Source organism: Poecile atricapillus, chromosome 17 (assembly GCF_030490865.1).
Source record: "Poecile atricapillus isolate bPoeAtr1 chromosome 17, bPoeAtr1.hap1, whole genome shotgun sequence".
NCBI classification, from domain to species: Eukaryota; Metazoa; Chordata; class Aves; order Passeriformes; family Paridae; genus Poecile; species Poecile atricapillus.
Window position 1 is genome coordinate 9,375,353 of NC_081265.1, and position 24,080 is coordinate 9,399,432.

At 51.8% G+C, this 24,080-nt stretch overlaps 4 protein-coding genes across 8 annotated transcripts; 3 read left to right on the forward strand and 1 right to left on the reverse strand.

Moving 5' to 3' along the window:
* Positions 1-401: 401 nt before the first annotated feature.
* On the forward strand, positions 402-3,727 carry LOC131585827 (ADP-ribosylhydrolase ARH1-like). Its single transcript, XM_058852385.1, has 7 exons — positions 402-435; positions 503-726; positions 1,430-1,528; positions 1,600-1,705; positions 2,270-2,349; positions 2,420-2,603; positions 3,111-3,727. Exons 1-7 carry the CDS (start codon positions 425-427, stop codon positions 3,481-3,483), a joined length of 1,077 nt encoding a protein of 358 aa, XP_058708368.1. The 5' UTR covers positions 402-424; the 3' UTR covers positions 3,484-3,727.
* A 1,130-nt stretch (positions 3,728-4,857) lies between these two features.
* Positions 4,858-7,758, forward strand: CCDC61 (coiled-coil domain containing 61). 3 transcript variants are annotated; one of them, XM_058852383.1, is made up of 14 exons: positions 4,858-4,910; positions 5,355-5,515; positions 5,596-5,678; positions 5,781-5,938; positions 6,012-6,140; positions 6,236-6,311; positions 6,394-6,476; positions 6,565-6,677; positions 6,772-6,850; positions 6,958-7,022; positions 7,108-7,186; positions 7,257-7,320; positions 7,412-7,478; positions 7,567-7,758. In XM_058852383.1, the coding sequence occupies exons 2-14, from the start codon at positions 5,368-5,370 to the stop codon at positions 7,662-7,664; spliced, it is 1,242 nt and encodes a 413-aa protein (XP_058708366.1). In that variant the 5' UTR covers positions 4,858-4,910; positions 5,355-5,367; the 3' UTR covers positions 7,665-7,758. The 3 variants fall into 3 exon arrangements, with proteins under 3 accessions (XP_058708366.1, XP_058708365.1, XP_058708367.1); XM_058852382.1 differs by having other exon boundaries at positions 4,873-4,944; XM_058852384.1 differs by having other exon boundaries at positions 4,873-4,944; positions 7,263-7,320.
* A 265-nt stretch (positions 7,759-8,023) lies between these two features.
* On the reverse strand, positions 8,024-9,568 carry BLOC1S3 (biogenesis of lysosomal organelles complex 1 subunit 3). Of its 2 annotated transcripts, none has more exons than XM_058852636.1 (2): positions 9,515-9,568; positions 8,024-8,992 (listed from the first exon to the last, which is right to left on the reverse strand). In XM_058852636.1, the coding sequence occupies exon 2, from the start codon at positions 8,987-8,989 to the stop codon at positions 8,498-8,500; it is 492 nt and encodes a 163-aa protein (XP_058708619.1). In that variant the 5' UTR covers positions 8,990-8,992; positions 9,515-9,568; the 3' UTR covers positions 8,024-8,497. The 2 variants fall into 2 exon arrangements, with proteins under 2 accessions (XP_058708619.1, XP_058708620.1); XM_058852637.1 differs by lacking the exon at positions 9,515-9,568 and adding an exon at positions 9,491-9,512.
* A 3,922-nt stretch (positions 9,569-13,490) lies between these two features.
* Positions 13,491-24,008, forward strand: DHRS7C (dehydrogenase/reductase 7C). 2 transcript variants are annotated; one of them, XM_058852570.1, is made up of 7 exons: positions 13,491-13,653; positions 14,145-14,300; positions 19,002-19,114; positions 20,792-21,002; positions 21,261-21,353; positions 23,125-23,280; positions 23,734-24,008. In XM_058852570.1, exons 2-7 carry the CDS (start codon positions 14,147-14,149, stop codon positions 23,940-23,942), a joined length of 936 nt encoding a protein of 311 aa, XP_058708553.1. In that variant the 5' UTR covers positions 13,491-13,653; positions 14,145-14,146; the 3' UTR covers positions 23,943-24,008. The 2 variants fall into 2 exon arrangements, with proteins under 2 accessions (XP_058708553.1, XP_058708554.1); XM_058852571.1 differs by having other exon boundaries at positions 19,026-19,114.
* Positions 24,009-24,080: the final 72 nt, after the last annotated feature.

Genomic DNA, 24,080 nt, shown 5'->3' on the forward strand with positions numbered 1-24,080 from the left:
GTGAAGCTTTGGTGCTGAACAGAGGGCTTCAGGTACTCCAGTGGAAACTTTGAGTGGTAAAAAAGGGATTTGGACCACCCAAAAGAAGGGTTGGGTCTTAAAAAGGGGGCTTGGGGCCCTAAAAATTGAGCTTTGAAAACAGAGAGTTTGAACCCTGAAGTTAGGTTTTGTGCCCTCAAAGGATTCTTTGTTGCCACAATTTAAAGCCCCTAAGAAGAGATGTCCTTTGGGGCCCCTGGAGCCTCTCTTCCCCTCTGCCTCCCTCACCCAGGATGTCCCTGGAGTCCCTCCCTGTGTTCTCCCCCTCGCTGTGGGGGCAGCAGCTCTGTCCCCCCATCCCAGGGGTGTTCTGGTCCCCTTAAGGGCCCGTGGCCAGCACTGGCCCCATGCCCTGAGCCTGACAGGCGTTCCCAGCTGCTCCACCATGGAGGAGACGTGAGTGCACCAGGATCCCCGGGGCTTCCCCCGCTGCAGACACCCCCTGAACCCTCTGTTCCCGCAGGGTGCCCTCGGTGGAGCGCTACGAGGCGGCCATGGTGCTGAGCGGGGTGGGGGATGCGCTGGGGTACCGGGGGGCTCGCTGGGAGTACTGCACCTCGGGGCCCCAGATCCACGCCGAGCTGGCCCAGCTGGGTGGGCTGGCAGCCATCAGCCTGGAGCCCCCCGAGTGGCCCGTCAGCGATGACACCGTCCTGCACCTTGCCACCGCCGAGGGGCTGGCCACAGGTGCGGGGGCTCCGTGACACCCCACGGACACAAGGGAGGGGTCCCTGGGCTTGGGGTCCCCATTGTTGTGGAGGGAGTGTCCTCAGTATGTCCCCTAGAGGATGGAGAGTCCCTGCTCTGTTCCTTGGGCTGCGTGGTTGGTGTCTGGGGGTGAGGCTGGGTATCCCCTTACAGCCCTGGATGTGTCAGGGATGTCCCCATTACATCCCTGACTCAAACTGGAGGATTTCTGGGAGGAGCTCTGGGGAGGCCTTGTCCAGCTTTGGGGCATCTTTATTCCACTTCCCCCCACCTTTTAGGGGTTTCCAGGGAGGCTCTGGGGGGATGTGTATCCTCGTTTCCTCAGGGTGGGGGTGGCATGGGGAGTGTGAGTCTGTGTCTGTGTGTCTTCCCTCATTTATGTGCCCTTTGCTCCCCCACTGGGTGCTGGAGAAGGGGACATTTCCCCCTCCCACTTTGGGAACCTGGAAGGGTACCCCTCTCTCACTCAGCTTGGAGTGCTCAGGAGGATTCCCCATTTCTCCACAAAACTAGTGCTGCTTCCCCTCCAGTTTTGGGAGACCTGTGGGGCAGTGTTCCCTTTCCCCACATTTTTGGGGGTGGTGTAATGGGGATCTTCTTATCCCCTTTCACTTCTGGGGGTGTTCGGGGCCTCTCCCTGCCAGCCTGGGTAACCAGGGTGGGTGTTCACACCCCTGCTCAGGCCTGGAGGGGGAACCCCTCCTGCAGGAGCTGGCTCGCCGCTACGTGACCGCCATGGGGGACATGGAGGGACGCAAGCCGGGACCCAGCAGCATCCTAGGTGAGCACAGCCCCAGGATCCGGGGAGAGGCAGGGGGGCTCAGGGAGCCTCACGCCCCCGTGTCCTCCCAGGCACCTCCCAGCTGCGGCCAGGGGAGCCCGAGGGCTATCGCATCCCCTTCAACCCCCGCGGCACCGGCTGCGGGGCCGCCATGCGCAGCCTGGCCATCGGCCTCAGGTGGGCACGCTGAGGGACACCTGGGGACACCTGGGGACACCTGGGGACAGGGATGTAGGTATCAGAGATGGGGGGGTGGGGACAGGGATGTGGGGGTGTCCGAATGAGTGGAAGTGGGGACACGGGGATGCCACATGGGGACACAGGATGGGGTTAAGGGGGTGTCAGAGCTGGGGGAATGGGGACATGAGCATTTTTGGGCTGGGAAAATGGGGTGGGAAGGGGACATGAAGGGATGGGAGTAGGGTAAGAGGGACATGAGGATGTCAGAGGGACAGGAATGTGGGACACAGAGTGTGGTGGGGACATGGGGTTGGTGGAGCTGGAGAGGACAAGGTCCAGAGCTTGGGGACATGTGGTGCTGGAGCTGGGAGACTGGGGACAGAGAACATGGAGACAGCAGCAGGGCAGAGGGACACAGGTCACAGAGCAGCTGAGAAGTGATGTGGAAGTGATGGGGCTAGGAGGATGAGCACAGCAGGGACAAGGGTGGTGGTATGGGAATGGGGATGAGGCTGGAAATACAGGAGCAGGGGAGTGGGGACTGCTCTGATGCCAGCACAGGTACCCGCATGCCTCGGAGCTGCCAACTCTGATCCGGGTGAGCATCGAGAGCGGGCGCATGACGCACCACCACCCCACTGGTGAGTGCCAGACTGGCAGGGGTGGCCAGGAGGGGATAGCAGAACCCCACTGAAACCCCTGTCCTCACAGGGTACCTTGGAGCACTGGCAGTGGCTCTCTTTGGGGCACTGGGGGCTCGGGGTGAGCCCCCGGAGCGCTGGGGGGCTGAGCTGCTGCGAGTGCTGCCCCTGGCATGGGACTACGTGGAGAGCACTGGAGTGGCTGTGGAGGAAAATGCTGCTGCCTGGCCATTCTTTGGGGAGGCGTGGCACCGGTGAGCAGGCACTGTGAGGGCTCTGGGGGGACACTGGGAGCACAAGGAGGGGCTGGGAAGGATACTGAGAAGGGCTCAGGGCTCATTAATGTCACTGGTGCCAGCCAGGCTCTCTGCCAGTCCTGGCAGTGCATCCCAGTGGTGTCACTGGTGCCACTGCTGACCCTGATGCCCAGTCTCTCCACAGGGCTGGCAGTGCCCATCCTGTCCCTGCTACCTCCAGTGTTCCTCGTGTCCCTGCCAGAGCTGCCATCCTTGGGGACAGTGACCTCTGTGTCCCTGGGGTTCCTGGGGCACTGGGTTTTCTTGGTGTTATTGGTGTCCCCACTGCATGCAGTACCTTGCTACCCCCCCAGGTTTCCTGGTTGTCCCAGTGTCCCCTCAGCTATCTGGAGTCACAGGGGCTGCTGGAGAGCCACAGCCCAGTGACCCCCAGTGTCACTGGTTACCCTGTTGTCTGGTGACACCAGTGTCCCCACTGACCTCAGCGTCCTCATGCCTCTGCAGGTACCTGGACTCCCGTGGGCTCCTGGAAGGCCGTGGCCCACCGCGGGTGCCATCCCTGCCATCCCCAGCTGAGCGGGACACGGAGTACCAGGGCTGGGCACTGGAGGGGTGGGCAGGGCGCAGCGGCCACGACGCCCCCATGGTGGCCTTGGAGGCGCTGCTGGCGGCCGGCGGGAGCTGGGAAGAGCTGTGTGCCAGGGCGGTGCTGCACGGCGGGGACAGCGATTCCACGGGGACCATTGCTGCCGGCTGCTGGGGGCTGCGGCGGGGGCTGCTGCCCGTCCCCCCGGGGCTGCACGGCCGCCTGGAGTACCGCGGCCGGCTGAGCCACGCTGCCCACCGGCTCCACCAGCTGGCCTGGGGGGCACCGTGAGCGGCCCTGCTCGCACCTGCTGTCCCTCAACACGGAAAGCTCCTGGGGCTGCCACAGCAGAGACCGGCACGGGCTCACACAGGAGTTGCCAGGCCTGGGAGAGCCTTGGGTGAAGCAGGGCCCTTCAGGGTGTGCTGGGGTGCAAGGCGAGCCCCAGGGAGAGCAGCACAGCTGTGTCCATTGGAGTCCTCCCCGGGCAGAGCCCAGAAGCCGCCCAAGGAGCCTCAGTAATAAAACATCTCCTCCCGAGTCACTCTGCCTCTGGATTTGTGCCCCTGCGCCTCTCGTCCTGCCTCTGCCAGCGCTTAAGCTCCAAAGCACCACTCTTCACATTCAGCACCAAGTTTCTCCAAGTGCAAACCTTTATTTTTATAACGCAATCCTCAAAAGTACAGAAAACAGCACCACTTTTAAATCAACAAAGCCTACACTTGGAAGACCAAATAGTCCATTTAAACCAAACCGACATCTTCATGCTACATTTATACATTCAAAGGTTTATGTTTTTAAGTTCAAAGACTCATTTAGAGGGCCCGGAGTGTGGTTTTGAAGGCCCCAAGTTTGATCTGGGGTGCTCACAATGCCATCACTGTCACCCCCTGCACAGACAGAGCCGCGGCTGCAGTCCTGCCGCAGAAAGGCTGCTGGAGTCCCCGGGGCACGTTGGGCTGTGCTGACGAGTGCTGTATTTGCTCTCCAGCCCAGTATTCTGTGGGGACCAACGTCCTGGGGATCTGGAGCCTTGGGGCTGCTCCTTTCAACCATTTAATGGGAAAACTTTGTAATTTTGGGCAGATCCTCCCAAACATTGGGGCCCTCTAGTGGAGTCCTGGGGCCTCTAGCGGCGTCCCCCAGACTGCCTCCAGTCTCTCAGTTTAATAAAAACGGATTCGCGGCCCCACAATTTGTCGGCGCCCTCCTCCACTGCCTCCGGTTCTGTACGCCCCGCAGGTCCAGCCCAGACCCGCCCCGGGCCCGGTAACCCGCTCCGTTCCGTACCCCCACGGGAGCAGGACGCGGCCATGATCAAAGGCGGCCGGAACCCCTCAGGGAGCCAGGGAAGGGGCGGGGCCTCCACAGGTGGGTCTGGCTCCACCTTTTCCCCCCCTCAAAAAAATGAGTGACAGCTACAGTAACCAATGGCGTAGCGGGGCGGGAGGCGGGGCTTCTATTTATAACCAATGGCAGCTGGAGGCTGCGCAGCTCAGAGCGGCTAACGGCATTGCGATGACGGGCGGCGCCTACAGCCAATGAGCAGCGGAGGGCGGTGCGACCAGCCAATGAGGCGTGGCGGACTGCAGAGGGGCGGGGCGCAGTCAGCCAATGAGGGGGCGGGATGCGGCGGGGCGGGGCGCGGCCAGCCAATGAGGCGGGGCGGGCTGTGGCGGGGCGGGGCGCGGCTGAGGCGCGGCGGATCGCGGCGGGCGGTGAGCCTTCCCCGGTGCGGCCGGGGTACTCCCGGTACCTGTCGCCTTAGCACACCCGCGGGCCCGGGACACCCCCAGTTCCCTTCCCTCGGTACTCCCAGAACAGGCCCCCTGAGAGCCCCGCTGTTCCCCAGGCAGCAGGCCCAAGGCCATGGCTCTCCCCTTGTTCCTCTGTATTCTCTCCACCCCCTCAAACTGCGCCCGCCCCCAGCAGAGCCAGAGTCAACAAAAGCTCTCAGGTCCTTTGTGGTGGTCTGGGCTCCCCTTCTTGCCCCGTCAGTTCTGCTCTCGCTCTGCACTCACCAGCCCAGAATTCACCCCAGTTCAGCTGTCCCGAGCCCTCCAGCTGGGATCCCCTTTCCCGAGGGTACCCTCTCCGTTTTTGGGGGTGCCCTCGGTACTCCTGGGGTGTCCCTGTGTGCCAAGGGTGCCCTCTGCCCACAGATCCCCTGGAGCCATGGGGGAGCCGCGGTACCTGCAGGCCGAGTGCGCGTTCCGGCCCGGGGCACACTCGGTGCGGGTGACCCTGAGCCGCTGCACGCTGCGGGTGGAGGTGGAGGCTCACGGCACCGCCGACCTGTGGAGGGGCGAGTTCGATGCCGCCTGTGAGTGCCAGAGGGAGCCAGGGGGGATGAGGGGGTCTCCCACGGCTGCCACTGACCGAAATACCTCCTTTTCCTCGCAGTCATCGAGGACCTGACCCGCAAAACGGGGAATTTCAAGCAGTTTGGCATTTTCTGCAGTATGCTGGAGTCGGCACTCACACAGGTGTGGCCGTGCTGCTCTCCCCCCCCACACACGGCGCTTTGGGGGTACCTGGGGTGGGGTATGTGTCCCACCGAGCCCTCCTGCTTTTCAAACTTTCTGCAGAGTAGCGACTCCGTCAGCCTGGAGCTCCTCACCTACACCGACTTGGAGACCCTGCATAGCCGGAAAGTGGGGGCAGTCACCCGGCCTCTCCCTTCCACCTCTTCCTCCCTCAACACCAAGCGCTACCTCATCCTCATCTACTCTGTGGAGTTCGATAGGTGACAGGGGACAGCAGGCAGGGGTCACAGGGGAGTGACTCCAGCCTCACGTCCTCCACGTGCTCTCCTCCAGGATCCATTACCCACTGCCCCTGCCCTACGTGGGGCGGCCGGACCTTGCGGCAGTGGTGCGGGAGCTGCAGGAGCAGCTGGCGCAGCTCCGGGCCCGGCGCCTGGAGGAGACCCAGCACCTGCGGGACGCGTGAGTGGGGCTGGTGACATCCGAAAGGGTTTGGGGGTTCCTTCCTTACTCTGTGAGACTGGAACCCCCAGACCATCCGCTGCCATCCTCCCCAGGCTGTGGCAGGCGCTGGAGGAGAAGCGGGCAGCAGAGGCCCGGCACCAGCGCGAGTACCGGCAGCTGGCTGCAGAGGTGGGCTGGGAGGGGTTGGGAGCTGCTCTTGGTAGGGACAGGGGCTGCCGGATGCACAGTGAACCTTTCTGTCCCCTCGCAGCTGACCCAGGCAAAGGCGTCGGAGCAGAGGCTGCAGCTGCGGGTGAAGAACCTGACAGCTGAACTGGCCTCCTGCAGGAGGGGGTGAGGCTGGGGTGAACCCTGCAGGAGGACCCTCATGACCATGGGGTGTTCCCCTGTGCCCCTCTGATGGTACTGGTGCTCTTGGCAGCCGCCAGAAATCTGCCAGCCCGGCCCCACGACCCAAGGAGCAACGCTCAGCATCCCTGGAAAGCCACAGGAGCAGCCGGGGCCGCCCCTCGCCACAGTCCCTGTCACCTGCAGGTGTGGGACACTTGGGGACACGCAGCCAGGAGTGGTGACAGGGCACGGCTCACCCCCTCCTCACCCTGACCCCTCCTCTGCCTCCCCCTGCCAGGCTCCCACCGACCACGCTTCGACCCCACTGCCTTTGTCAGGAACCGTCAGCGCCAGCAGAAGGAAGCTGAGCTCAGAAGGTAAGTGATGGTGACTGAGCTTGTCACCGTCCCTCCCTGGTACTTGGGGGGTCTCCTCTCCCCTTCAGCCTCATGTTCCCCCTTACCACCATCTCCCTGGGGTGCAGCCAGCGGCATGGAGTGGCTTCTGGCAGCGCCAGCCCAGCAAGGAGCCACAGGCGCAGCTCGTCTGGTGAGTGGGGAGCATGAAGAGGGCTGGGGGTGCACCCATTGTGTGGGGCTCCTTTAATTCCCCCCATCTCCATTTCTCCCTGCAGCTGAAAGCTCCCGGAGCTGGCGCTTGGGAGGGAGCTCTGGCAGCAAAGCCAGTGAACGCCTTGAGCCCGTGCCCTGCAGGTAACGCTGGGGTTGGGCAGGATGCTTGGGCATCCCTTCTAGCAGCCTTTAACCCCCCCACCTTGGGCAGGGACAGGAGAGTGACCCGTAAACGGAGACCCCTGAGCACCTCGTCCTGCAATGGCCCCTGTGTGGTGAGTGGCTGCCCCTTTGGGGTTTCCCCACCCTCTTCACCCCAAGGCAGGGTGACCAGGAGGTCATCGATGACCCCAACCTCCCACCCAGGTGCCTCACACAGCTGCCAGCCACAAGCTGCCAGCATGCAGGACTGGTGGCAAGCGCCCTGGTAAAGGTGAGGCCCCATCTGAGCCCCTACATGTTCAAGGGATACCCCAATCCAGACCTTTGTTAACCCTTTTTTCCTTCATTGGCCTCCCCAGAGAACCACTCCAAGGAGCACTCAGCTGAACTGGCTGAGATTGACGCCCGGCTGCAGGCTCTGCAGGAGTACATGGACAGCCTGAACACCCGCATGTGACCCCCTCCAGGGACACACACCCTCTCCCTGTGTCCTCAGGGGGTGACAGTGGTGGTGTGGTACAAGTATCCCCCCAAATAAACCTTTGTGTGGCCCCAGAGTGTGTCCTTCTTGGGATGGGGGTGGTGTCCCCCAGGAGGGACACAGTGAGGGGGCTGGGGGCACCAGGGACATCACAAGAGAGTGACAGTACCAGTGCTTGGGGTTATGTGGAATACAGCCCAGGCCACCAATCTTGTCCCCTGGGCTGCCAGTGAATTCAAAGGCAATTGTAATGTTACACCAGCACCCATGTCACCCTACTCTGTCCCTGCACCCGAGGGTGTTTCTGTCCGCCCTCCTGCAACACTATTGTCCTCTTCCCACTGTGGCTCTCACACTACCACGGCTTTATTCAGTTCCATGTCATATAAAACAGTGGCATTTGGGGACAATGGTGACAAGCCAGCACCAGGCTGCAGTTCAGGGATGGTGGCAGCTGGCCAGGGGATCAGCAGCAATAATGTCACCAGAGCATGGAGCTCCTGGGGTACCACACCGGTGTTCTCTGTGCCAAAGCCACTGTTTGGTGTCACTGTGGCTACACTGGTGATGATGCCACTGGTGATGATGGTGGTCTTCACAGTCAGTGTGGGATGCTGCAAACATGACCCGATGCCACCACAACTCCACCCTCGGCAGGACGCTGCACTGATGATCCCGACGGTGATGACCCTGCCGTGGCAGACGCGGTACTGGCGATGCCGAGGACAGCAGGGATGCTGGCAGATGTCTGCCAGGTGTTGGTGACAGCCGCAGTGGGGATGGAACGCGGTGCCACACGGCGCTGCCGGTCAGAGCTGCCCGCGGATGTCGGGCAGGAGGTGACAGGCTGTGACGATGTCGATGGTGTCGGCCACGGCGCGCAGATCACGGCGGGCCAGGCGCAGGCAGTGTGCGGCTGCGGCTGCGGTCACCTGTGCCCGGCCCAGGGCTCCCCCCAGCCCCCCCAGGCTCCGGGCGGCGCTGCCGTAGCTCTGCCGGAGGGCGCTGCCCACCGCCCCCCGCAGCCGCCCCGTGCCCTCCCGCAGCCGCTGCTGCAGCAGCGAGGGGCCGCCCCCCCAAACGGCCGCCGGCTCCTCCGCCAGCACCGGCGGCGTCTTCGGCCTCTGCTCCTCCTCCTCCTCCTCCTCCTCCTCCTCCTCCTCTTCGGTCTCGGAGGCTTCGCCCGGCACCTTCAGCCCGGCTCCGGGGGCCTCCCCTGCCGTCTCCACCAGCAGCTCGGGCTCCGAGTCGCTCTCGGAGGCTTCGCCCGGCACCACCCGGGGGGGGCGGGGGGCGGCCATGGCCTGGGGGGACACGGGTGGGTCAGGAGGGCCGGGGGGCGATCCGGGCTTAGCCCCGCGGAGTCCTTCCCCAAACCCCTGCGCTCGGACCCCTCTGACCCGCGCGGCCCCCCAGCGATCCCGGGGGCTCCCCCAGCCCCACGGCCCCGGCAGTGACCCCGGCTCCCACACCGGGATCCCCCCGGTTCCCACACCGGGATCTCCCCGGCTCCCACACCGGGATCCCCCTCTCCCCACACCGGGATCCCCCCTCTCCCCACACCGGGATCCCCCTCTCCTCACACCGGGCTCCCCCTCTCCCCACACCGGCTCCCCCTCTCCCCACACCGGCTCCCCCTCTCCCCACACCGGGATCCCCTCTCTCCCCACACCGGCTCCCCCTCTCCCCACACCGGGATCCCCTCTCTCCCCACACCGGCTCCCCCTCTCCCCACACCGGGCTCCCCCTCTCCCCACACCGGCTCCCCCTCTCCCCACACCGGGCTCCCCCTCTCCCCACACCGGCTCCCCCCGGGACGCTCCCACCTCCCGGCCGGCGGTGCCGCAGGTCACATGACGCGCTGCCCACGTGACCGCAGGCGGAAGTGGCGGCGCTGGGCATGGCGGGCCCGGAGCTGCGGCCGCGCCGGGTAAAGAGCTGCGGGTAAAGAGCTCCGGTGAAAGAGGTGCGGGTAAAGAGCTCCGGTGAAAGAGGTGCGGGTAAAGAGCTCCGGTGAAAGAGCTGCGGTGAAAGAGCTCCGGTGAAAGAGCTGCGGGTAAAGAGCTCCGGTGAAAGAGCTCCGGGTAAAGAGCTCCGGTGAAAGAGCTCCGGTGAAAGAGCTCCGGTGAAAGAGCTGCGGGTAAAGAGCTGCGGGTAAAGAGCTGCGGGTAAAGAGCTCCGGTGAAAGAGCTCCGGTGAAAGAGCTGCGGGTGACAGCGGCGGGAACCCGGCCCCAAACACAGCACACACCGGAGCTGGCAGCTCCCAGGGGCCGGTTCAGTGCACAGCTCTCCATCCCCCTGTGCAGGGAATGCAGCAGGGCCTTGCAGCAGAAGAGCACCGGGATGGGATGTGCAGAGCCAGGACGGGCCTCAGGGCAGTGAGGAGCTGAGCCGAGCCTGGCAGCGCTGTCACCGCTCTGGTGGCCCTGTGTGACAGGGCAGACTCACCAATGCCACCGGGTGTGACTCCTTTGGCACGGTCCCACATGGCATCCTCATCTCCAGACCAGGGCAGCGCCTCCAGGAACCCCCGGGGCTGGGGAAGGGCCGTGATGACTCTTGGACACCGAGGCTGCAGAGATCTGGGGGATCTGGGGCTTTGGGGGATGGTGTTGAGCCCCTTCTATCATGTAAGGATCAGAACTAGGACTGGGATGAGGGTCCAGAACCATGTTTAGGACTAGGACCAGGACTAGGACTGGGATAACAGCTGGGACCAGAATCATAAGCAGGACAGGATAACAACTGGAACTGGGACAAGGAGCACAGGGGACACCACAGTCAGGACCATGCTGAGGACCAGGACCAACGTGGTGAACACATCCAGACCCAAGACTGGCCCTGGGAACAAGACCAGAAGCAGCCCCAGGAGGTGATTACATCCACACCAAGGAGGGTTGTGCACCAGGCCCACTTGGAGAGACTTTCTCTGCTGGAAGGGCACGGCATCGATGATGTGCCACTTGTGGGGGTTGTGCCTCAGCTCAGGCTGGTGCAGGCAGGTGTTAATGTGCAGGAGCACATCCCCCAGCTGCTGCTGCAGCTGTGTGGCACCTGCACCCAGGGACACCTCTCTGGCACCCAGCCCTGGGCTCCCAGGCACCCCAAATCCCACAGCAGCCTCACTCCTGCAGCACTCTGAGCCCCTAACAGCACCCTGCATCCCCCACCCTCAGCCCTGCCCCAAACATCAAACATCAAACACCCATCCCAGGCTAGGTACAGCACTTTTGAACATTGTGGAATGTCAGTAATGTAGATTTTTTGCAAGTGCATGCTGATGCTCTCAAGCAGCCACCTGGGTTGAGGATTACAAGGAAATAAGGCCTGGATCTCCATCAGGTTTCAGATTTGGACACACACTGTTCAGCTCTGGCATCATCTGGGCCAGTTCCTGGAGCTCAGGATACAGAGACTTGCAGAGCCAGCTGAGGGAGGGAGAAAGCCTCAAAGCTTCTGTTTCAGTTTCTCTGCAGATAATTTACCCTTTTTATGGGAACTGCCCTCTAGAACAATTTTTCAGTATCCTTGTTCCTCTGGTGTTCCCAACAGTGCTCTGAAGGTGGCAGTGCACAATACATTTTTCTGGTATTTCACCTGCCTGAGATTTCTGTGCTTCAGAAGATGTGGGTGTTTTGGTTAATGCAGTCACTGTATATCTGTATTTTCCCAGATGACTCTGGCAGTTTTCCCTTGTAATTTTTCATTATATTAATGGATAATGACAGCGTTTTATCTTTGCAGTCTTACACATTGTGAGCTATCTAGTTGTTTCAATTGACTTTTTTCCCTTTTTGCTTTTTTCACATTTCTTGTTTCTTTTTTCTGGTTCATGTGGAAACAAATCACTTGGAACTCATGTATAAGTCCTTTATCTCTAGTGTGTGCTTTTTCTTTTTTTCATGTTTCAACTTTCCAGGAAAAATGTTTCCAGAACCCTGAATGTATTAAATAAACACATCATGTTCCATAAAAGAAACAAACTGGCTCAGTTGCTGATAGGGAACTGCTCATTTGTTTATTAAAAGCCAGTGCTTTAAAAGTAAGAGAAGATAGCTGGGACTTTAGGAATGATGGAAAATTGGATTTCTTCTCTGTTGTTGCAGGTGGCCTGGTGTGACTCAATGTTTTTACATTTGTTTGCAGAAACTGATGCACATTACAGACACTGTGACCATTTTACACTGACACTGTGACCAATTTACATTTAAAGCCAGGTATTTATTCCTATCTGTAATTTTTGTCTTTTTTTAGCTAGAAATGCATGCAGTGTTTCACACATTGACACATTATAGAATTCTGTGGTTTGGAAATCTTAAACCATGGGTTCTTTGGGAGGCAACTTCAGCTTTCAGAGGCAAGAGTACACGTCTTGATTCTTGAAGTCAGTAGTTTCTGGAGTAAGTTAGGTTCACAAACTCTGTCTGAACACCCCCTCCTACACTCACTTAAATAATCTTCTACCATTCCCAGTCATCCAAAGTGACCACTGTCCTGGTGCCTGCAGAACTGACCATGAAGGCCTTCAGAAATCTCCAACATCAATTACTGTCATCTGTAGAATTACATTCTCACACTGGAAATGAAAATTGGATTTTAGGTGACCTGTTACACAGCACAGACAGAGCTATGAATCTGGTTAGCAGAAACTTGCAGTTTTAAGACAGTAATACTTAAATATTTTTAAGAAGCAAAACAGGGATGATTTATGGTAAACCATTTTTCCTCCTGGAGCTCCAAAGATCAGTCAGTAGGTGTGGTTATCAGGTTAGCAATCACAGTTTCTGTGCCCTTGTGAGACCTCACCTGCGATGTTCTGAGGACTGGAGTCCCTCTGCTCTGGAGATGGGCTGGGGGTGCTCAGCCAAGAGAAGAGAAAGCTCTGGGGAGACCTCATTGTGGCCTTCCAGTACTTGAAAAGAGGTTATATGAAGATAGAGAGAAGCTTTTTCTAATGGTGAATGATATATTTATATAAGCTTTTTATGTGTGTAAATAGTGCCAGGACAAAGAGGTCCAGCTAACTAAGAAAGGGTAGATTTAGATAAGATGTTGGGAACATATCCTTTACTCAAGGGGTTGGTCTCACAGGTTGCCCAGAGAGGTTGTGGCTGCTCCATCCCTCAAAGTGTTCAAGGTTTGGAGCCTTGACCCTGGGTGGGGTTTGGATGGGATCCCAGTGGTCAGGTGGGAGCTGTCCCTGCCCATGGCACGGGAGCGCAACAAAATGAGGCTTAAGATTCTTTCCAACCCAAACCATTCTGTCATTCTGTGATTCTATGAGCAGCTAATGTCTCTACAGGAAATGTGAGATAGATGTAAATGTAAACATGGAAAGTGGAGATCATCTGCCTTAAGTTGGAATGGTCCTGAAATTGCTGGGAAAGGGACAGATCTGTCTTGAGTGGAAAGCAGCCCCTGTGAGCACAGGATGCCAGCCTGGTGTGTGTGATGGATGCACTGGATCCCCAGGCAGCCTGCTCAGAGACCTTGCCCTGACATGTTCATTCATCATTCCTATTGCTGCACTGGGATTATTTCAACTGGCAAATTCTTTATGCTTGGTTTTGAAGACCTGTTATGGCATTTACACAAATGTTTTGATGTGTGAAGTCACCTGGGGGCAAATCACAAGAAACTGAGACAACTGCAGCGGAGCACAAGGCAGAAGAAGGGCTGGTTCTTTGTGCAGGTGAATTGATGGTGTGCAAAGAGCTTTTCTGTGGCTGCCCAGGCTGTTGGGGTAGATAGGTCAGGCATGCAGATCTCACTGGACAGGCTATATTTACTCTGGCACTGCCTCTGTCACCAGGCCATACATAGCCACTCTCAATCAGGGCAAGCAGCCTCGACAAATCAGTGCTCTGTGAAAATGGAAAAGGATCTTAATTAAAGCCTTAATGCAAAAGTTTACAGAAATACCATAGAATGCTCTGTCTGTATCTGGAGCCTTCATAGCCATGGTAAGTGATGGTGTTTTCTCTATCTTTTGGAATAGAAAAGACTTCTATTGTGAGTTTTATCTGAAATTTGGATTAAAATTTGTTTTTTAATTATAACAATGTCATTAAAAGTTCAGTGTTTATTTTATGTTTTGCCTCAAGGCATAAGATAATGTACATACTTGTATACACACACACACATATATATGTGTGTATTTTATTATAGTCTTGCCAACATACAGTAATTTTGCATAAAAGGAATCCAGATTTGCCTAGACCATACAAAGATGAGAAAAACAGACAAAGGAACAGTATTTCCCTGTTTATTACAAAACAATATTACACCATTGACTGGAAAATAACCTTCCTACTGTTTCAAGTTGCTGCTTTGGCATACAGGATTTCCTATGTAAAAAAAAAATAAATATTGGTTTTTTAGATAGGAATAATTGAAAAATAATGAATGTGTATTGTGATTACTGTACTCTCATGAGGTCTTTTGTTTCCCACAGCCATGGGTATCTTTTCTATACTTGCTCTACCGCTGCTTCTCTTAGGGATCAGTGGAATTATTTATATTTACCAGTCAGTCAGGTGGCTGCTGTCCAAGTCAGCAGTGCAGAACAAGGTGGTGGTGATCACAGATGCCATCTCTGGACTAGGCAAGGGTGAGTTGTCTCATTTCTTCTCATTGTCAGAGAACAGAAGCAGCCAGAGAGTGACCCTCTGGGTGATAACCATGCACACAGTGCCTTGGATGTATTCATAACTGGCTGGATGAAGCACAAGTTAATAAATATATGTATAAACAGACCCTATGATTTTTAAGTGTACATTTTTAGCCTCAGCCTTGGGAACCATTGGTGAACTAGTAGGAGCTGCAGAGCTTTGTATTTATTTAATTCAATAGAAGGAGAGGGTTTATATGAGCACTGAGTGCTATTTTTAGCATGTTGCTACTGTAAGATCTCATTACCCAGGCTGTCAGTGCAGGGTAGCTGCATAAACAGGTGCCACCTTACTCTTTACATGTTCCTTTTCTGCCCTTAGAGACTTCAACAGTTCCTGCTTCTTGTGAACAGCAATGCTCACCCCTCTGTCTCTATTTACATCTCTTCCCCTTCTATCACCCTAATTCCTGCTTTTCCCTTGCAGCTGGGCTGCCCAGCTCTGTGCTGTGTGACTTCAGAGGACAAGGAAGGGCGATGCCTTGGAGTGGCCAGCTAGAACAGAGGCTAGACAGTTAGAGGATAAAATGGGTATTTATTAAAGACCTTCAAAAAATACACCTTGGGCAGTCAAAGTCTCCCAGAGGCTGCACCCAAGCTGGATCATGGTCATGAGTTTTTCAGGCAGAAATAAGTTTGGCCAATTTGCAATCAGGGTTTAATCCTCCAATTCCAGCTTCAGGTAATGAAGTCATATTCCCCTACTTTGCTTTATCCCCCAATTCACTTTTGTTTGTGCTTTTTGGGGCCTGAGGCTGTGGTGTGTCCTTGGATCTCAGGCCCAGAGGGATTGTTTTGTCTGACCAAAATGTGAAGACAGCAGCTGACACTCTGTATGGGGTTCAGAGTTATGCACTAATGCAGTGCAGGATCTGAAAAATAGAAAAGCTAAAAGCTGAATCAAGGGTATGCAATAATTTATCTGTTTAAACAGCTGATGACCTGGGTGGCCAGCCACTCATCATCTCTAGTCCAGAGGAGGTCACAAAGGTGACCAAGGGGCTCTACTGTGAACCAGGCTGGCAGAGAGGGGCTGTTCATCCCAGAGAAGGGAGGGCTCTGGAAAGACCTTAGAGCCACTTCCAGTGCCTGAAGGGGCTCCAAGAGAGCCAGAAAGGGACTTTGGGCAGGGGCCTGGTGTGACAGGACATGGAATGGCTTCCCATTGCCAGAGGGCAGGGATGGATGGGATATTGGGATACTCCTTCACTGTGAGGGTGAGAAACCCTGGCACAGGGTGCCCAGAGCAGCTGGGGCTGCCCCTGGATCCCTGGCAGTGCCCAAGGCCAGGCTGGATGGGTTTGGAGCAGCCTGGGATAGGGGAAGGTGTCCCTGCCATGGCAGGGGTGGCTCTGGTTTGTGGGGCACTGAACAGGCTCCCCATGGAATGGTCACAGAGAGCTCGAGAAGCATTTGGGCAATTCCCTTGGGCACAGGGTGGGACTCAGGGACAATTCCCTTGGGCACAGGGTGGGACTCAGGGACAATTCCCTTGGGCACAGGGTGGGACTCAGGGACAATTCCCTTGGGCCCAGGGTGGGACTCAGGGACAATTCCCTTGGGCACAGGGTGGGACTCAGGGACAATTCCCTTGGGCACAGGGTGGGATCCTGCGCTTGGAGCTGGGCAGGGCAGTGAGCTGGACTCTGATCCTTGTGTGTCCCTTCCATCACAGCAGGTTCTGTGAGTCTGTGACCCTCCTCTGGCTGAGCTGGAGGAGAACAAACCCAGGCCCTGACTGTGCCCTTCTGGCTGCTGCAAAAGTTAACCCTCTTCTGGCCAGAACCAGGACATTTTATTTCCATTTTTTTTGATAGAGGCATGGTTTAGAGTATTTCTACTGAGATTGGATGTATTGTAGAATTATATGATGTCTGGTTTTCTAGCTAAAAAAATCTCACTTGGAGCAGAAATATCATTGGTGCTGAATTTATTTGGCTGTGGCATCAAGGCAAATCTTGGATTCTTCCAATAAGAAAGAAAATTTACTGAATATTTCTCCGGCTGTCTTTCTCCAGCACTGCATGAACCCTGGGGAATATTTTCCTAATTTCAGCTTCCTTATTATTTCTCTTTTTTCTTTTCTTTTTTTTCCTTTTTTTAATGTGTTTTCCCTGTGGGTAGCTGTTACCTGTCTCTTGAGGCAAGAAAGGCAATTGTGTGTTTGTGGTGCCTCCCCACTCCTTTTCATGTAGATGAGAAATGAGGTAACTCAAAGCACTTCTATTTTATTACCCTAAATATTCCTGTGACCAGTATCCCATAGGTTGACACTGGGATGTTATTTGCAGGCTTGAATGATTCCAAATAATGCAAAATTAACTTTCCACTCAGGCATATGTGATGGCCATTCATTCAAAGCTTTAAAATACCAGCTGTGTGGCCAGCTGCTGTGGATGTGGCTCTAAGGAAACAGCCAAATTCTTTTCCTACATGCCAGAATTTCCGGACTAAAGGCAACATTCATCAAAGTTAAAAAAGAGAAACAAATCAATGATGATTGAAGATGTTTTCAATGGTTTGTGGTTGTTATTGAAACCTTGTTCCTGTTTCTTCTGAGTGCAGTAACTCAGAAAAGTACAGGGAAGTTCTAGAGGAGAACATTGGTTTCCCTTTTTACCTTTATTGCTGTTCACATAGAAGTCTTTATCTCATTTTTTTTTTCACAAGATTGCCTCAATTGTTGGAAAATACTGCTATATTTGTTCTGGCAAACTCTTTTGGGCATTAAATTAAATTCTATGCTAGAAAAAAGGAAAAAAAAAAAAAGAAAATGGAAGGCGTTCATAAAACTGCTGCTGTAAATAATGAAAAAGATTGCTTAAATAAAAGCTTCCAGCTGCACAGGTTTGCAAAACTACCAGGGTGGATCCATAAATAATTCCATGCAGATATTAAGAGCCTAACTGATAATTTAAGAAATCTAAAATGGGTAGATTAGCATAACTGGATTTCCTGTGGGTACTGAAATGTGAAGGAAATGTTTCTTGGAGGGCAGCAAGCCATCACACCGGGCTCCTTCTGTTCAAAAAAGGGAGCTGAGACAAACCAAACAGGCTGGCAAGGCATTGCAGGGCTGTGTTCCTGTTCTTGCCATGCTGATTTTCAGGTGGATTTGATTAGGGACCAGACAGGAGAGCTCCAAGGCTGAGAGCTTTTTTGAAGAAAGACCCAATCAGGAAAAATAACTCTTGATTTTCATCATATGAGCACACAAACCCAACCCACTGCCAATGAACTCTCTGGCTGCACCCAAAGCAGACCTCTGGCTGCATCCTCAGGCTTATCTGCAAGAATTTATCTATTCTGATAAAAAACCAACAAAGGCAGGCAGTAGTGAAGCTTTCCTGGTTAGGAGGACAGCCTTGATGGGTTCCTGGACTGAGCATCACTGTTTCAGTTCAGCTGAGCTAGAACAGGCACCTGTGGCAGCCTGCAGCTGCCAGAGAGATCCAACCAACAGTGAATTCCTCAGGAAAGCCCATGGGGTATCTACACTTCATGTTTTTAAACACATTTCTCTGCTCAGACAGACAGGATGGTGTGGAACATAATCTCCCTCAACACTACCTAGAGAGCAGACACAAGTCATTGAGGTGTTCCAGCCTTGTATTTCAGAATTTAGCTTGGATACCCCCACAGAGACCTGCACTGATGAGTTGGTTGCAGTTTTGTAGCCAGTGCTGAGTGGGGATGAGAGGCAGCACTGATTGCCAGTTCCTGTTGTTATTTGAGCCCCCACTTTCAGAAATGCACTGTCATAATTCACTTGTGTAAAAAAGGGAGAAGAATTCTCTGAGACCTGTCTTAAATTGAGGTAAACTCCTAGCTTAGAATATATCTGAGTGAAGAAAATGCAGTTCCAGCCCTGCATTCCCAAAACTTTTTGGTGCTTTTCTCAGGGAGGCTCCAGGGAATGCAGCTGAACAAGCTGGTCCCTAATGCCTGTGCTCACTGGGGAGGTTTAGGGCTCAGGGGATGAAGGTCTTGGGATGGATCACATCTGGAGGAGAGGGTCTTTTGGAGAAAGGATCTCTCATGGGGGCTTCACCAGTGGACCAGAGAAAGTGGGTTTACCTGTATTACTGTTTTTCAAAGCTGTGGATGAGTTCTGTGTTGCCCAGGTTCATGCAGGTGGCACACAGGGCTGGCTGGTTTCTTTATAGAGCAGCAGACATGAAGCTTTACAAAAGATGCAGTTTGTATTTTTATGTGTAGTTTTATTTGTAGCAAGTGTGTCTGGGAAGGATATAGAGAAAATTTTTTCTAACTGCATCTCATAATCCAATAACTGACATAGTTACTTTCTTAATTACTTTTTTACTAAATCCTACTACTGAGCAGTGGCATTGTGCTGTACTATTAACTATGCATTATCCCATTCCATTAAATTTAATTTATTCCTCACCTAGGTACTATTACACGTCAATCCTTTCTTTTTTTTTCTCTCATATTATTTTGGAATTAATTCTTTTAAAGCATAGATTCAACACCCTTAGCAAAACCAGCATCCCATTTCAAGCAAAATAAACAAAACCAATTTGCCACTATTGTAATTATTTTTTTAATATTAATATATTAATATATTATATTTATTTATTATAGAAATAAATATTTTTTTTCAATGTATTTCTCTCCTAGAATGCTCTCGTGTGTTTCATGCAGGAGGAGCAAGGCTTGTGTTGTGTGGCAGGACATGGGAAAAGTTAGAAGCCCTTTATGATGCCTTAATTAGCGTGACAGACCCCAGCACGGTAGGTGTTCACAGCCTGGGATAAACCTTGCTTGGGGACAGAATGTAATTTTAGATCCAGTAAAACAATGTACAAGAAATATGATTTTCTCTCTGTGGTAGCTCTGGTCACCCAGGTAATAAAACCAAACACAGCCCAGAGAGACAGAGAAAGAAACACCTTTAGAGCATGGTGCTACAATCCTGCTCTCTTGAGCTAATCCTGTAAAGCATCTGACTGCTCCTCATCCTCCCAGAACATCCTGAGTGTTCTCAACAAGCCACCCAGCTAGAAATCCTCAGCAGAGGAATTTCCCTGATAATTTGGATGAAAGGGATCCAAAGGCTTTGTTCAGTGTCAGGAAATGCCATCAGTTTTTTCATACAATTAGTGTGCTCAAGGAGTGGGAGATAGGTCTAAAGATCAAATTCATTTTGAGCTTCACTATTTGGGGAAATGTCTCAGGTAAAAGGGATTTGGAGTAAAAAAAGAACATTATCTTTTCCTCATGGCAGTGGGCATGCAGGAGTGCCCCTGCTCCAGCTTTGTGGCAGGTTTTTCCTGAGGCTCATGGCAAAGCTGTGACCATCACAGAGCTGACTCATTCCAGGGCACAGGTGTTCCTGAAGGCATCACAGAAATTTTGTAGCCGTTGCTCATCAGACCTACAAATATTTGTGGGTTTTTTTTTTGCAGTGGGTTTCATTCATCTGCATAAATAACCACAAAAGTATTGTGCTCATGTTAGCCTGCACAGATTCAACTAGGGACAAATATTAACTATGATTAAGGGTTCTGGATTACATTGTCTAAATCAAGGAAAAAATTCAAGTCATTCTTCTGTCCCACAGCTGACAAAATGTGTTTTTGCAGAAATCATACACATGTAAAGTCCATTTGTATAACCTATAGCAAAACAAACCATTCCTACCTTCCATCTGTCCCACATGTATGCAGCTCATCTCTCAAAGCACTAAACCCCAGTCTCTTGTCAGCAAAGGGTTCTTCCCAGAAAGAGCATGACTTGAACTGCTGGGAGTCACCCTTGTGTCTATTTTCTGTTTCCACTGATTACAAGAGAGACAAAACTCACAGGGAGCTTGTCCAGCTGACCCTTCCCATGGGTTCTGTTTCCTCTGAAGTTCAGTGTTTGTGAATCCCATCATCACAGGATCACTGGATGGGTTGGAAGGGATCTCAAACACCACCCAGAGCCACCCCAGCCATGGCAGGGACACCTTTCCCTGTCCCAGCTGCTCCAAACCCATCCAGCCTGGCCTTGGGCACTGCCAGGGATCCAGGGGCACCACACTCCCCTCCCTCTGGGCACCCTCCCTCACAGGGAAGGATTTCCCCAATATCCCATTTAGCCCTGTCCTCTGGGAAGCCATTCGCTGTGTCCTGTCACTCCAGGCCTTTGTCCAAAGTCCCTTTTCAGCTTTCTTGGAGCCTCTTTAGGCACTGGAAGGAGCATTAAAGTCCCCCAGAGCCTTCTCCAGGCTGAACAAGCCCAGCTCTCATTGCTGAACTACCTTCTTCCTAGAGTCAGTTAAACTTAAAATCTTAGGTTTGCATGAGAATGACAAAACCACTTTGAGTATCAAGGTAAATTCATTTACAAGACAAGGAAACAGAAACAGAAATAGAAATACAATTTTATATAACAAGTACCATTGAAATGAGTCTTTTGTTTATCAGACCTATGCACCAAAGCTGATACTTCTGGACATCACAGACATAAGCTGCATTCGAGATGTAGCCAAGGAAATCCTGAACTGCTATGGCTGTGTGGATATACTGATCAACAATGCAAGTATGAAGGTGAAAGGAGCAGTGCAGAGCATTTCACTGGAACTTGATAAAAAGATAATGGATGCCAACTATTTTGGACCTATAACGTTAACCAAAGGTATTTTAATTTTGTTTTTCTTTTTTTGCTGTTAGCACTTAAAGCACATTGACAATTAAATGGGTTAATACTGCAACCAGCTCTGCATGTAGAATTCAGGTGAAGCCTAGAAGACAATTTCCAGCTGTTGGAATTTGCAGTATTGAGATAACCTTCACTGAATTTGTGTTATTTACACAAAAGCTGTTGCTTCTTTCCACAAAATCCATTCAGCTCTTTTACTTACATGGTTCTTTATTGCATTTCTCTTTTTTGCAGCCATTCTTCCTAACATGATCTCAAGAAGAACTGGCCAAATTGTTCTAATTAATAGCATCCAAGGGAAAATAGGAATTCCATTTCGTGCAGCTTGTAAGTTATACATTACAAAAACATACATTCTAATGCACAGGTTGTGAGGAGTCCATGACACTCATCAGAGGTTATTAAAAGTGCAAATTTGCATCCAAATTCAGTATTACTACAGTATTTGGCTGGGGTTTTTTTTCTAATTGGAACTCAATTAGAAATAGTTAAAATACTACCTTTGTAATGTAACTGCTGCCTAGGGGACTTGAGAATAGGATGATAAAAAAATGTCACAGTGAATTTTAAATATATATATATATATATATATATATATAAATATATATTGTATAGTTAAAATCTATATCTGATCTAGACTTGTGCATATCTATAGAAACCTTCACAAAGAGTAATGTGTAAATATAAAATATGAGTAGGTAAGAGCTACTGCTTTGTTAAGCAATAATGCATTTTGGTGTGGGAGTTTAAAAGGAGATGTAGGAATTGCTTTCTGCTTGGCTTTCCAGAAAATTTTAGAGGTCTTTCATCCAAAACTCCTGAGGAATTGAGGCTGTTCTGAATTATTATGGAAGGTCTTTGCATTAATAAAATACAAAAAGAATGGACAGAAAATAGAGATGTAAATAGACATTTTAAACTCAGGACAGATGTAAACAGACATTTTTAGCTTGACAGAAAATCAGAGTGTGTGATGGGCTCTGCATTTAAAAGTCTGTGAGGCCTCAGAATTGTGAATTATAGCCCCATGAAAGCAAACTACAGTGACATAAGCTGTAAGGACAGCAGCAGAAAAAATAAATTAAAACATGTCTTTATGTCTTTGTAAATTTATGCATAAATAAATTTATAAATCCACACAGAGCCCACATCTCAAACATGGTGTGCTGTTCTGGTCTCCCTCCTCAGAAGAGCTGCAAAAAAGTCTCAGAAAGGAAACAACACATTGCTGTGACATCTGGAATGTTTCCCATCTAGGATACAGACAGTGGTGTCAACATACACTGCGTGTGTGTAAAACCATAACAAGGAGAAGAGCCTGAGAAGGTTTTTACAATACCCCTAGCAATATTTCTTTGCATGAAATGAAGCTGCCAGGAGAAGAGATGTCAAAATGAATGCATGGAGAATCATCTCTCTATTCCCAGAGCCCACCTGCCATTGCCTAGATATGCACAAGTTGATTTTCTCTGTAAACTGAGTCAAAGAAAAGTGTTCGAGCATTTGCAGCTCTGCTGCTCTGAACACACAGTTCTGTTTGCTGGTCAAGCTTCACATGCTATCATCTTATTCATACTGTTCTCAGAAAAAGCCTCTAAAAGGAGATTAAAAAGTCTTCACATTTAGTAACTTTAAAATTCACTTTAGCATTAGAAGTAGCTGAGATTGCTGCTGCAGGGCAAAGCCCAAATCAGTGCACAGAGCATGAGGAACACTGCATTCCAGCAGTGGACATGTATTTCACTGCATTTCATGGATGTGTTACAGTGTGAGGACTCATCTCAGGGACAATTCCATCCACCAAAGACATTTTTGAACTGTAGAGATAACAGAATTGTTATTTCCTAACCCAGCACGTGCTGTTTCTCACTGGGAAATGCAGACACATGCTGAGACTGCATGCACAATTGTCCTGTATAGATAATTTCTTATTGCTTGTTTTAAATATGTCATATGATAATTTCACTGAGTGAAATATTTCTTTTGCATTTTGGTTCATCATTCCATGCTCATTTTCCCTAACATTGGTACTTTATTGTACACCTGCTTCCATGCAATCCTATATCTAAACATGCATATGTGTGCTTTTTACTTTTAGATGCTGCTTCCAAGCATGCTGCTGTAGGCTTTTTTGATTGTCTTAGAGCTGAAATGGAAGAATTTGATATTTCTGTCAGCACTGTGAGTCCAACCTTCATCTGTTCCTACCATCGCCCACCAGCACCAGGCAACTGGGAGGCATCCATTTGGAAATGTAAGTTTGGGTGGACCAAGATGAGGCACATAAAGCAAGAGGGAGGCTTTTCCAGAGTGAAAAAGAAAAGGAAAAATAATGGAAATGACAGAAAGGAGCAGAAGTAAAGAGGTATTAGGGAGGTAATATTAGCCTGGTGAAATGAGGAGGAACGTGAAATGAGACAAGGTTATGTAAGGAAATAAATAAAATAATAAATAAATAAATAAGGGGCATCAGGAGTGGAGGGGGAGGAGAGCATGAAAGGTCCAAAGGATTGCTCCTTCTCTTAAGGACTACAAGGATTTTACCTCAGTTGTAAAAAGATCTTGGCCACATACAGATGAGGAGAATGGAGTGGGGAAGGGATTGAAAGTGATTCATGAGCTGTGTATCTTTTTAACACCATTCCCTGAGTGTCTCCCTGTCTGTCTGTCTGTCTGTCTGTAGCTCTCACTCCTCTCTCCTTTACAGTCTTTTTCAGGAAGGTGTCCTATGGTGTGCACCCCGTGGAGGTGGCAGAGGAAGTCCTTGCCACAGTGAGCAGGAGGAAGCAGGAGGTGCTCATGGCCAACCCCATCCCCAGAGCAGCAGTTTACATTCGAACATTCTTCCCCGAGCTGTTTTTTGCCATTGTTGCCTCAGGGATTAGGGAAAAGCTGAAGACAGAAGAGGAAAATTGATTTTGTTCAGTTATTTTCCTTGCTTTTGAGCTGAAAAAAAAAAAAAAAAAAGGTTTCTGTTTTGAATGTTGGTGACTTGTGCTGCTTGCTATGGGTGGAACAATGCCACCATCACACACACATACAGGTGAATATCTG